Source organism: Mycteria americana, chromosome 13, assembly GCF_035582795.1.
Source record: "Mycteria americana isolate JAX WOST 10 ecotype Jacksonville Zoo and Gardens chromosome 13, USCA_MyAme_1.0, whole genome shotgun sequence".
Classification (NCBI taxonomy): domain Eukaryota; kingdom Metazoa; phylum Chordata; class Aves; order Ciconiiformes; family Ciconiidae; genus Mycteria; species Mycteria americana.
Window position 1 is genome coordinate 5,686,604 of NC_134377.1, and position 13,336 is coordinate 5,699,939.

The 13,336-nt window shown below is 38.9% G+C and overlaps 1 protein-coding gene across 1 annotated transcript in view; it reads left to right on the forward strand.

The window, feature by feature from the left end:
* Positions 1-281: 281 nt before the first annotated feature.
* Positions 282-13,336, forward strand: part of CCDC60 (coiled-coil domain containing 60) — a 64,789-nt gene continuing 51,734 nt past the window's right edge. Inside the window, exon 1 of the mRNA XM_075516707.1 lies at positions 282-731. Coding sequence (XP_075372822.1) covers positions 282-731 — 450 coding nt within the window. The remainder of the gene's footprint in view (positions 732-13,336) is intronic.

Below are 13,336 nucleotides of genomic sequence, written 5' to 3' on the forward strand. Positions count from 1 at the left end.
CCCTTCAGAAGGAGGTGCTTTGGCTTTGGGTGTTCCCTAGGAGACTGGTTAGGTTTTAGGTGTCCCGACCCCTCAGGATTTATTTCTATTGTTTGAGGGGCTGCTGAGGGGAATGAGATCTCATGGAGTGTTAGTTAGCAGCAGATTCTTCTGCTGGGCTACCTTTTAGCATATTAAAAAGAAGACTTGCTTTGGGCAGCAGGTGTATGTTCTTATGACTGGGAAACCAGAGTTTTTAATGACTTAGGGTGTAAAAACACCAAGGTTCCCATTCTGGAACAATGCCAGTACCAGATGCACCTAAAAACCACAGAATTGAGGCACCTGTGGTAGCAAATGCAGGTAGAAGCAGCAGACTCAAGGCACCTGTGGTACCAAACACACTTAAGAGCCACAAACTCAAGTCACTTGTGGTACCAGATCCACCTAAGAACAGCAAAATCAAGGTGCTGGCAGCCACTAAAGTGTTGAATCCTCGAGATTTTGTGCGCATTCAGGCTTTGCCTGGCTTTGGTCAGAAGGAAGGAAAGGTCTTGGCCAGAAGCAGAACAATTTACAGAAGCAGTGAACCTCCAAGAGAACAAGTGTTCTGGGAAAACTACCATAGGAGGCAACAGCAATTCACTCAGGGACACTTCACCCCCCCTGGGAAGCCTTATCAGGAGCTTGGAGAGATTCTTTACACAGACCCGAAGAAACTCACCCTCTACTCTTTGGGACAGCTTTCACAGGTAGGCCTAACTTTCCTGTTCCGCTGTAAATGGAAAAGCAGGGAGGCTTTCTTCTAAGTAAATTGCAAGCCCCTGTTTCCAGGGAAAGGAATCACTATTTCTCCTTAAAGAAATGTTTGGAACAATATTCCATGCCTTCCTGTGAAAAATCACAATCTGATGGTACAGAGCATTTGTAAATAAAGCAGGACTCTTTTGATGTGTATATTGTGATTTGGGAACTGGCTTTTGAAACTAGTCTTTAAAGTTCTTAATGAGAGCACTTAAAATGGAGCAGAGACAATAGCAGGCTAAGGAATGAAAAGGAAAACATGAGATATGAGAATGTACTTAAGGAAAATACTCAGGGAAAGGTAACAAGTCTTGAAAATGGAAGGAGAGGAATCATACTGAGGGCATGAGGGTAAAGGATGGGTTAAAAAGCAGGAATGCTAAATGGTGGCAGTTGAGGGGTGGGTAAAAAGCTCAAAAGTTGAGCATAAGAATGGTATAAAAAGTAGAGTGTTTGTAATACAACTTACATGAGTAGGGATGGCTTTGGAGGTAGTAGATTAATTATTTTGTATTTTACTTTGCATCTGTATTTGGGTTTCAGGAAGGTGTAAGGGGATTAGCCAGAAGTGCCTGTGATGGGTTGATTGTTTGTGTGGTTATTATCTTCTAGTCTCCTTAGTGCTCCATACCCACTAACTTTGTGGGTCTCGAACTGTCTCAAGTTGCTTTTAAGTCAAGCTTGAATCATTAAACCACGGGGACAAGAACTCTGTCACCGATGCTTGAGATAAGCTTGCAGTGTTTTGCCATTTGTTTTCTTTTCCTCAATGCTGTTGGCTCATGCAAGGAGATCTGAAACTCTCTGAGTTTTCTGTGCTGTTTTGTGCAGAGAGCAATTTTCCTTGTGGAAACAGAGTGAAGTCTGTCCAGCCTATCTGTAACATCAGTCTCTGTGGCTTTGAGCCTACACTTTGCTATGTGCTTTCTAATGGAGTGCCCAAGGGATAGTCTCTGACAGCTGCAGCAGAAGCAGCATGGTTATTATTCAGGGTAGGCAGAAAAGATTCTGTCCACCCACTACTTAATTTTCTGCTCTGATTGTGTGTGTTGCATTCAGAGCTTAAAGTTTTAGATCGGGTATTTTGAGCTCTAAATAGACAATGGGTGGCATTAACTTTATTACCTAAAGCAGCGTCTTGCTGGCTGTCTTCATTCAGAGGCTTGTTTCTGTAAATTAGTCAACATCCAGCAACTGTTGCCAGTGTTCTTGTTTTAACCCTTAACTTCTAAAACATCTTTCCTTGTGAATATTAGAAGTTGCTTTAGAGATTTTTCAACTGCAGATATACTCTTTAAAATTCTGAGAAACCTGAAAATGTTGGTTAATTTGTGGTGGTGGTTGTTAATTTTTCAATACCAAAACATGTCAGGATTTGATCCTTAAGGGTGCTCTGAAACCCAGTTGGAACTCAGCTACTTAACTTGACCATATTAAAAGTATACAATTTATACAGAAAATAAATTGTATGTCAGTCACTAAATGTGTGGTTGTGGCTTATGCTTTAGATTCATGAAGCTATCAGAGGGGATATAGTCACACCTGCTGTTCCTTTTTGTGGAGAGCATGGCTAAAAGTACTACATAGTCTTGAAAATCTCAGACTAACTTTTTTTTTTCCTTTTCCTAGAAGGCAATGGTTACTAAGTTGAAAAACTAAAAAAGAAATTCCTGGCAATGAATCTGACCTGTCCTCTGCTTCCCTCCATCCCCACAAACTGGGGAAGGCCCAGGGATTTCATTCTGCTCACACACCACCTCTTGCTATTTAAACTGCCAGCATGCTCTGCAGAAATCTGTTCATGTGTTTTTCAGAGATACTAGAACAGGAATGTATTTCTATAGCCTAATTCTAAAAATAACTTTGTATTACCTGTATTTTTGCTTTATATGGGTTACTTACCCCATTCCCACCCACACCTAGCAGTCCCCATAATATTTTGAATAACTGAGAAGATTGTAGATACTGGATATGTCTAATTATAGGTGTTTGAGAGCATAACATTCCAGGTAGTAAAAATCATGATTTCTGATTAAAGCTTTTACACTCACCTCTGCCTTCTGAGTTAGCATTTTCTTCAGCCACAAGTACAGCTGATGATTTGCAATGATGTGAATGACAGTAAAATTTGTAAACAACAAGATGATAAAAGCCCTGTGAATTCAACAGGACTTATGCTAATATCTGCTCGTAAATGCTACTTTCTAAACTGATATTATTAAAAAAAAATAGATTTTAAGAGCTAAAAACATTTGAGTAAATATGCTGGGATGGTTGTGCAAAATTATATGGGCATAGGGTTTTATATATAATAATTGCACACTTAGGATTCTTTTTTATATACTTGATGGCAACAAATGTGTTCAGAAAAGCTGTATGTTTGTGGATGCTTTTTGTATCTTTATTAAGTAAATGTGGTCTCTGAAAACGTAGAGCTGATATTTGACTGTTCTCGCTGTTGCATTGGGAGCTCTGCTGTTTTGTAGTCACACAGAGAATGTGGTATCTGTCTTACAGTGAAAACACTAAGTAAAGCAGGGCCAATGCAGTGGAAGAATTGCATTCCACTGCAATCCACTGGAACAAAATAACCCCTTCCAAACTACTAGCAATACCAGTGAGGGATGAGGGAAGCTTGGAAAGCGTAGCATTTGTGTTTAAAAAAACCAACCAAACAACAACCCCTCCCCACCCAAACCTCACACACAAAAAAACCCTGAACCCAAACCCAGAACAAGGAGGCTTCTTTTAGCTGTCCTGTACAATATTATGCAAGCATAATTGAATGGCCAGCTTTCACAATGATGTGGATTTTGTGACCCTTATGGCTTTAGATTGCCAGTTATCCCAACTTTTATCTCCAGTAGTGTCTCAGTGTTTTCAAATGTGCTTTATATGTGGTGGCTTTCTACATGTGCTATCTGCTCCCTGCCACTATCTTTACTAGAAGAATCCTGCTAAGTTGAATGAGCCATGTGTTTTAACCAGAGCAGCTACACCCAGCATCTTCTGAATTTATTTCAGATTCTTGTCTTTTCAAAACTTGGTGGGGGGGGAGACTCCCTGTGGGGCTGCCTGGTTCTGCGTTGTGTTAATATCAGTAATATCCATACTCATACTGTGAGACAGAGCCCTTCAAGCTTCCATTACAAATAATTGGAAGTTACTTCGTTCCGTTTGAGGTTTTTCCCCTCTCTCTCAAAGGTCGAGTGCGCGTTGCAGACAGCACTGATTCATTGAAAGTCAAAGAATGTAGCTATCCAGACAGTATTTTTGATTTTCTAAGTGTTCAGAGCAATGTGTTAAAGGTCTCTTTCTTATTCCTTAATGTAACAGTGCATGGTGATGTTAGTCACCTTTTATCATGTTTATATAGCTTCTTCCCCTTAATTGCTATGACAAATTCATTTGCAAAACCTCTGAGGTGGCTTGTTGACTCTTTACATGAAAGAAAGGTGGCCTTTCTGACTGAGCCCTAAAAACAATCCAAGTCCACAAAATCTTGAGTATTATTAGTGTCAAAGCCTGCTCTGTACTTGTCATAAAATTCTGTTCTGTAATTCTGTGCTTTGGGTAAATAGGTCACTACACAAGATTGACAATAGCATCAGCAATGAAAGGTTTTAAGCTGGAAACGGAGAAGAAAACAGAACAATTTCTTTCAAGAGAAATTACACTGATGTTATTTGTTATTGCTGCAGTTAGATCTGTCAGGGTTTCCAATTTAAAACCTTGCTTTCCAGAAGACTAAAAACATGTATTTCAAGGGAGAACTTATATTGCAAAGAACCTTTTTCCTGCCAGCTCTCTGATGCAAAGGTCAGTCATAATCCCGTATCACCTGGGGAAGAGCAGGAAAACTTTAGTGGTGGGTTGTCTTCCTAGTATCTCCAAAATGGAGAAACTGGTCAGGCCAGACTGCGCTGGTGTGGTGACATTCCTAATGCTTTCCGAATTGAGTAACTAATATATGGTCATTGATCAACCCTGGTCTCTCACCTGCATCTAAAGTGCTATGCCTGAGTCATTTTTTAAAACAGTAAACAACTTTATTGTCGATTTAGAAGAAACTTCAGAAATACCTTGAAACTTCCTGTTTGGAGAACGTGAAATTTCAACAAAATGCTAGTGAGAAAGAGGATAGCACAATATTTCTTTCCGTTAATTGCTCAACTGGTTTTGAAAGGAAAAGCTACAAAATACTAATACTTTCTAGAGTATTTTTTTGCGTATTAACTATGAGGTAGAAAATGAGGGTGAGTTATCACTGGGACGACTGTTATTCAGAAGTGCCAAAGCATTGATAGAGATGTTCAGATTCAAGTGTCTCTTGCGGTATTTTGGTAGATTGTTGGCTGGTGAAATTGGACCCTTCCACATCTTTCCACTGTTTGCTAGAGGTGGTCTCAAAGTCTTTGTTGGTAAACATTTGAGTATCTCTTTAACAATTAAAAAATGCATATTGGCAGCATGAAAGTGAGAATTTTGAGATGTGCCTTGTTTGCAGGGGTTAATTCATATTTTGATTTAAGGTTGGATTTTTTTTTTGGCTTGTACTATTTTGCCAGGCTCATCTTGTGATGACGGTCTGTCAGCTCAGGAATTACAATGTTTATAAGGGCTGGTGTTTTGGGCAGGACAAAGGGAACAAGCAAGAAACAGGGAGGGTACAGAAGAGATTGTAGCAGTGAGAGTCATGCTTTCAGCTTCTCCAGTGATCCAAATATATCTTGTTTGTCCTTGTGCATTTCTGAAGAAAAACTGTGAATGAAGATGAGAAACACAAAACTATGGCCAAGTTCTTTTTCCTTGTTTTTGAAGCTATGATAGCAGCACGTGCCCCCCATACAAAAATCAGTGTGAAAACTAAATGTGTTTGCAAAACGAGGTTTGTCTTTACCCTTCCATTGCAATAGCTATATAGATTGTGTCATGGCATGTATAATCTTGGTTATCTGTTGCAGATCATGAACAAAATAAATTTTCCTGAGTGCAGCACAGTTAATACGGGAAACTTCTAATTTTCAAGAAATTACTTCCTTTTTTTTTTTTTGCTTTTTCTTGCTTTCTAAAGTCACAACAGTTTACAGCTGGCCATAAGCCTACATGCTAGAAATGCTCCAGGGCAGAAGAGAAAGAAATAGATTGTGCAAGAAAAGTCAGTAGTTGGAAAACTGCCCTTTATCAGTTGACTACAGTTTATCACCTTGCTATTGCCAGAACATATTAGTGATGTTAAGCACAGAGCATGTAAAACAAAAAAAGCAGGTGCAAGCACAGTGACACTGTGATTACAATTTCAGAGTTCATAGTGTCACATTGTAAGAAAGATTCTAGTGCTTGTTGTGGAAATGAAAGGGTGCCTCGTTTTATGCCTCTGAGAGGCCTGGCTGAATGTACATTAAGGAATGTCTGAAAGACTTTGTCACCAGTGTGTGAGGCTTCCATTTGAAAGCCTACCATACAGTGGGTATACAGGTATGCCTGACTTAGGTTTCCATGGAGATTTCTTGTACTTAATTAACATAGGTGGATTTTGCAGATAGCTTTTCTTTGGCTAACCTTCTCTAGTTTCCTTTTCTTGTTGTTAATAGGTAAAAGGTGTTGTGGGTGTGTGTGTGTTTTTTTTTTTAATTTGGTGTTAACCAGATACAAGTTGTGAGGTGTTTGGTTTTTTCTTCTTTCTGGAGTGAACATACAGGGAAGTAGCTGTTCTGCTCTGTGTGTGTGTAACTAACTGTGGGTGTTATACCAATGACTTTTCCTACAAGCTTCATAACCTCTATCGATAACTTATGTATGTAAGCTCTCAGCATGGTAATCATCAGGTAGAACAGAACTCATGCATGTTGTCCATCCGAGGTGACATCTTTGCTTCGCTTCTCATGATGAAAGCTGCTGTACGCTTCCAGCAGGGTCACTGCTAGCAACAAGCAGGTGAAATTCTGGTTGTATATGTTTTGTTGGATAATGTTTGTATGGATAATGTTGATTTCCAGTAAATAGAATGGGTTGCTCAAGTATTTTTTTTTAACTGTCTTCTGTAGCCTCTAACTATTTTGGCAAGCATAATGCTACACTACTTTTCCTTTTTAAAAATAGTAACAGATGCATTTCTTGTTGCAAAAGACAAACTCGGAGGATGTTTGGAAATGGACAGCCTAATGGCATCTCTCTCTCTCTCTTTCATATGACTTTCTTCTCACCCATCCAAGGAGGCATTGACCCACCAGACATTTGCAATATAATGATAATGTACCGTTATATTGCTGCTTTTATGTACATGTTATTAAATGTTAGTAAGCCTGAATGCATAAGGTTTGAGGGCCTATTAGAAAGTGGTGAATAAGCAGACTGTGGATAATTTAGCTGTGGAATAACAGAAAAGGGTATAGCTGTAGGTGACTGAACTAGTGGTCTGGAGCAGTTTGGTTATGTGAGAGTGGTACTAAAAGGAGGAGTGGAATGAAAGATAAACAGAAGCTGTGAAGTGAGGTGATAGATAATGGTGTCGTCATAGACAGAACCAGAACAGAGCAAATGATATAAGAAGGAAAGTTCCATTTTAGGCATATTTTATCAAATTTGGATATATGCTTAAATTGCAATAGCAGAGAATTTTCTGCCTCCTTCAACAAATGTTACATCAGATTAGGCTGTTAGACTGTACACTGGCTACTGTTGGTTTTATTAATTAGGCTCATTCCCCTTTGTTAGCCTGAACCATAAATATATTTCTTTTAGCTTGGGTTTAATTTTTTAAGAGCCCTTATTAAAAAGTGAAAAATGTCAGTCACACCATTTTTTAGGAACTAAAATTCTCATTTGTACATGTCCATGGACAAAGTGGGGAAATATTACATCATATTGCAGTAATTCTAACAAGAGGATAACATTGCCAACCAAGTATTTGAGATTATTTAGCAGGCATAGTGAAGCTGTTGTTGATGCAGAATTTCTGAATTTCATTTTTTATTCTTATCTGTGACTTACTCTGCCACTCTAGTCACATGTCTGTTAGAAATTCTCGGCTATTTTAGAAGAGCAGCAGTCCTTCAGTGCTGAAGTAGTTGGTTTTATTACTGTTAACCATAACATTTAAGCACTTGTGTACTGAAGTTTTGTTGAAATGTTTTTCTTCATGGCCTTGTGAGACTGACAATCATTACCTTTCTTGTACCTTTGGAGAAAGTGACTTAGAAAATGAATTAACTTAGCTAATTGTATATGGAAAATATAAAGCTGGTATTATAGTGAAGAACTTTCTGTTCCTGAGCTCTTGGTTTTTCCTGCAGGTGTTCCTGCTTTGCCTTTTAGGGTGTGAAACAAAAATGGTGATATAAATGAGACTAGAGATAGGGCATATGGTTACGGAACTATCTTTTTAAGATCGGGCTTTTTTTATTTGGTTAAGAGTGATAGTTTTACTTTCCAACATGAATATTAAATGTTAGGTGCTAAGCCTGACCTGAGCCTAACTACGTGAAAATGTTATGTTCTATAAAAATAAAAGCTTTATGATCTCTAAATTAGTTTGACATACCTCTGGAACAGCAGCTAACTGGTAAGGTCCACACAATCTCCATGCTATTAAGTTCAAAACAGTTTAATCAATTTCAAAAGTTCAGTTTCTGTTCCTAAAGGCTGCTTCTGTAATGAATTAAGGGAAGCATATCAAATGTAATAATGCATTGTTATTAAGGTCTTGGTAAACTTGCCAAATGTCAGGCTGCTGGTACAGTCATGGTGCATTACACTTCTGTGATTACAGCTTGAGTTGTCATTATGGCGAATTGCATTGCTCACCTAGGTTTGGGAATTGATCTGCAATATCATGCCTGGGGCAGGAGAGAAGTGCATTACAAAGGTTTCACTTTACAGTTAATATTCAAAACATTAGATTTTTAACAGGTTTAATGTCTGCTTCTCTTAAATAGTGCATACAAATACTCTGTAGGTTACATAATGAAAGAAATAGACTATTCCTTGTATTTGAAGAACCTGGTGCTCCCTTGGCTGCAGTGTGGCAGTTAAAAATGACTTTTGCTAACTGATAACACTTTGTCAAATGGTTACCTTTGGGAAAGAATGGGAAAAACATCTTGAGATTTGACTAGAAGTGCTATGTAAGAAATAAATGTTTGTTATTTATTTCTTATATGTAAGAAATAATGTTTAGAACTTGCACTGGACAGTAAGGTTAACACCCTTTGTAATTCATGGATGAGTTTCAGGTTCTTATTCCTTTGTGTCACTCTGACAGCACAAAGGAACATTAATGCTGGTCTTACCAGACACTGGAGGATTTCTTTAATGTAATGTTTGGTGCAGTTATGTCAGGAATGAATGTATGTGTGCCAGAAATGTAAGGACATGTTTCAGGTGGGAAAGCTGAGCTGTTTTGTGTGCGTGGAACATAGGAACCTCTCTGCGTATGTGATCACTAGTAGGAAGTGGTAGGTATGTAATTAGGGGCAGGGGAGCATGAACAAAGTGGAGATTTTTATATTCACATGAAGAAAAAAAAATCACAACTGACGTAGAAATGCAAGACTAGATTTGTAGATAGGTTGGGTTGTGCTCATTTCTAGGAAGGATAATATATTTATAGATCAGTTTTACCCCAAATGATGCCAAAAGCACTTTGTAGGCTGAATGTAGAGGTTATATCAGCCATCCCTGGTTAACTGTGCTCAACAGAGCAGAGCAATACTACCTGAGAGTTCAGGATAGAAAGTGATGAAGAACAATGTATCCAGTTGAAAAAGGAGAGGTGAACTGAAGTGAGCAGTCAGCAGTTTAAGCAAGTTGAAGTTCAGTCAGGGCACCTTGCTAATTCCCCCCAAACACTGCATGGCAGAGGAGGAATCATCCTCCTCACACAGAAAACACTTTCCGGGTAAGTTGGTCTAAATGCTCGAACTTTGAAACCTGTTCTTAAATGGGAATATTTCCCTGTGCAGGCAAAGTGTATGAAGGCATTCAGCAGTGAGGGAGAAAAGCGTAATAATTAAAGCTTGAGTTTGGCTTGCAGAGGAAAAACCATTTGCATAAAATCATATTGGTGGTGTTTCGCTTTCCTTGAGACTGTAGAATGATGTGTCTTAAATTGCAAGCAGTGGAAGGCAACCCTTTCCGTGGCTAGAGTAGCTTCTCATTATTCATGAAATGCCTATAGAAAGTGTTGAATGCACAACAGCAATGGGGGGGAGGACTGTAAGCAGGGAGAGACAGACATAATGGAATCTCACTGTATTCCTTGTAGTATAATGTGACCTTTCCATTAAATTAATGTTATGCTATTTGCACAGAAGGAGAGCTAAGATAGAGAGTATTTTTAGGGGACAATAGTCAAGTTAATTAGGCAGCTATATAACTGTCACTCTTTACATTAAGAGCTCAAAAGCAGGGTATGGGGAAGGAGCTAGTAGCTATAATGTTACTTTGGATTCTGTTCATTTTGAAAAGGGAGTTACTTTGTGTTGTTTGTGAAAACTAGGCTGTGACGTTGTTTGGGGTATTGTAGCCTGGAACCTGTTTTAACTTAATTCCTCAATGACTTACTGCTAAAAGGTTTATGTGTCCTCTGCTAATCTAACAGGTACAAAAGACAGATTCCACAATCCTTATTGGTGTGGAACACTCAGATATTTCTTATGCCTGTCTATCAACCTCAGTGGAGTAGTCATGGAGTAAGGCATAGTTCTTCAAGTCAAACGCTGCTAGATTTTGGTCTGTGAGCATTTAACTTCATACACACCTGCACAATTTTGTTTAAGGGTCAAAAGATGCTTCATAAAGCTGTTGTGACATTTAAATTTGTAATCGCTCATTCATACTCTGCATCCATTACAAATCTTGGCTTTCTAAGAATGATTTTGACTTTTTAGTAAGTTTCCTTACTTGTAAAAGGCAAATTCTAGCTGTATTGCATCAAGCTCCAGATAACAATACATATGTTTGAAATAAAGAGACTGCAAAGCTGTTAGGGTTATTTTAATATTTTCTCTGCTGCAATTAAAGTTAGGTTGCAGTAAACTAGAGCCCACTGAAGCCTCTGGCCAATCCTAGTCACTGTGAGTGCACTCTACTGTGTCTTTGGCCTTGAGCTAATGCCTGTGGCACTTCTGGGAGGGTGAAATCATGTCATTCCTCATCTGTTAGAGCAGTCCTTGGACTGCAGTTTTCAGTCTGAGATGTATTTGCTTCAACAGTTTTGGCCTCAGTGCTTCATTTATGTCCTGCAGGTGCAACCAATGGTTTCTGGTGATCAGATAGCCTCATTTGTCTTCCATAGTGAGCACCCTGATCTGTCCAGGATTACTAGGTGGCATCATTTGGTCCCACTATGTGTCAACGTTTCCCTCTCAGTGCTTCAGGAACCCTGTGCTATTGAACTCTGCTCTGTCTCAGTTGATTCCTCCTCTTCCCCTCAAAGTCATTCTTTAACTGCTTGTACCCCTTGAATCTGTTAGTTCCCAGTTCAGATAGAGAAAGACTTATAGCTTTATTAGATAACAAATGATCCTCATAGCTAATTGTTTTCCCTGCTGTTTGGGGAGCTATTTGTTTTAAGAACAAATGAAGTTATCCCATAACTATGGCCTAAAAATAAAGGATAAACATTATCTTTTTTCACTGGAGAGTTAAAGGCAGAAAGCCAAACCTGTTATGTCTGACAGTTTTAGAGAAAGGCTCATTCACTCCAATCCCCATTTTCCCTTTAGAGAAAGCCTTGAATTCCCTCACGACTAGACTGATACCTTGTGTATTTGTGGTACTATCTGACCCCAGCTGCAAGGTGCTACTGGTCATCTTGATCTGTGGTCTGCCAACTGGCTGTGTTGGATATGTCAGAGAGGCTGTGACACAGTGCTGCAGGTAGTGAGTATCATCTTGTGGAGTCTACATGTGAAACATTCCCCACAAAAAAATTGCACATGAGAGCCCAGCAGCAATGTTCCCCTCCTGTCGCATTACCTACTGCCAGACACATGCCTGAATACAGGGGAATAGGAAATAGTAAAGGTCTGGAATTCTGGTCGTTGGTAACTCTTAGGACTAGTACTTTCTTGCAGGTGTAATGATATTGGCAGATTCATTGGCTGGCAGGTGAAGAATGGTGTGACTGCCATCGGTTCACAAAGGTCAAGTGCGACAACCTTAAGCCACAACATAGTGGCAGTTTGCTACTGACAAAGATTTTTGCCCAGAACAGACTGAAATAGATGGATTGTGATCCATCTGCAGTGTAATGACATCATAACAGTAGGAATGAATTCAAAGAGAGTTTATATTCCCTTCCTAAATGTTTTCTAAAGCTGGTATTTACTGCTCTATTTAGTGTTGCTCAGTGATGCCAGAGCTAAAGTATTTATGACTTTCATACATTGCATTTATGTTGACAAGATAACTGAAAATCTATAACGATTGTCTTGTAATTAAAAACCAAGCATAAACCCAAGTCCAGTTCCATTGTGATGGTTTTAAAAACTTGGAAACTGATCTCCCTCTAGTTCTGAACCTGTTTTCCAAAGTGAGCAGATTGTTCAAATAAAGAATCTGTTCAGTTGTACAAAGGAAGGCTTTTCTCTAAGGAAGCTTCTCAAATACATAGGACCAACACAGTGTAAGCTTAGAGCATATGGTTCATATTCTGTCCTTTATGCTGCTTCACCTTGTTGATACTTTGTCTTAGGGTTATGTATTTACACAATCAAGAAACCGAGAGCCTCTGTACTATAACAAACACATTTAACTCTTCTGTTAACACCTGTAGCAGGTGATAGTTTATCTACAGATATCTACCACGCACTGCTTCAGGTTTTTTTTATTAGGTTACCCTGAAATGTTAGAAATTTAATTCCTGGAGTCAGTGTCAGGAAACTGACAGTGGATCAAAGCTGTGAGACAAATTGCTCATTACAGTTCAGGGAGCTGAATCCTCTGTGCAGACAGCTGTACTGTTGCTGGAGGGTTCTCAGGCACTTCACCCGCAAGCTCTGCCTCGACAAATGCTGCCATTGTTGGTGAAGCTCCTAGGTGGATTTCTGTAAAATAAGCTCATTTTAAACTCCCATCAGAGGCATTACTATGTCTTGGAATTGTTATTTGGTTGGTTGGGTTTGTTTCTTGTCACCCTGTTTAGAGTTTGTGTCTCTATGCAACCAGCCTGAACTATAAACAATGATGTTAATCCATGAAAACTGAGAAATTAAACCTTGGCAGGATCCTGGTGATCCCTATCTACGTTCATCAGATGAAAACTTTTTTTTTTCTAGCTTTTTCTAAAAGCTTAGCAGCATGGAATCCATTCAACTTTGCTGTCTGACAGTCAGAAATGACGCTTGCTGACAGTGAGCTCACTTCATCTTTTAGTGAAAGCAGATAAAAGCAGATTAAAAAAAAAAACCCAAATGACAAACCTTTTCTAAATAGTCACTTTGTTTCCATTAGCTCATCAGAAATGTTTGAATCCTTCCCTTTTAAAAAGCTGCTTTCAGTAAAATATTGTGTATGTAATTTTTTTCCCTTCATGTATTCCACTTTCAGC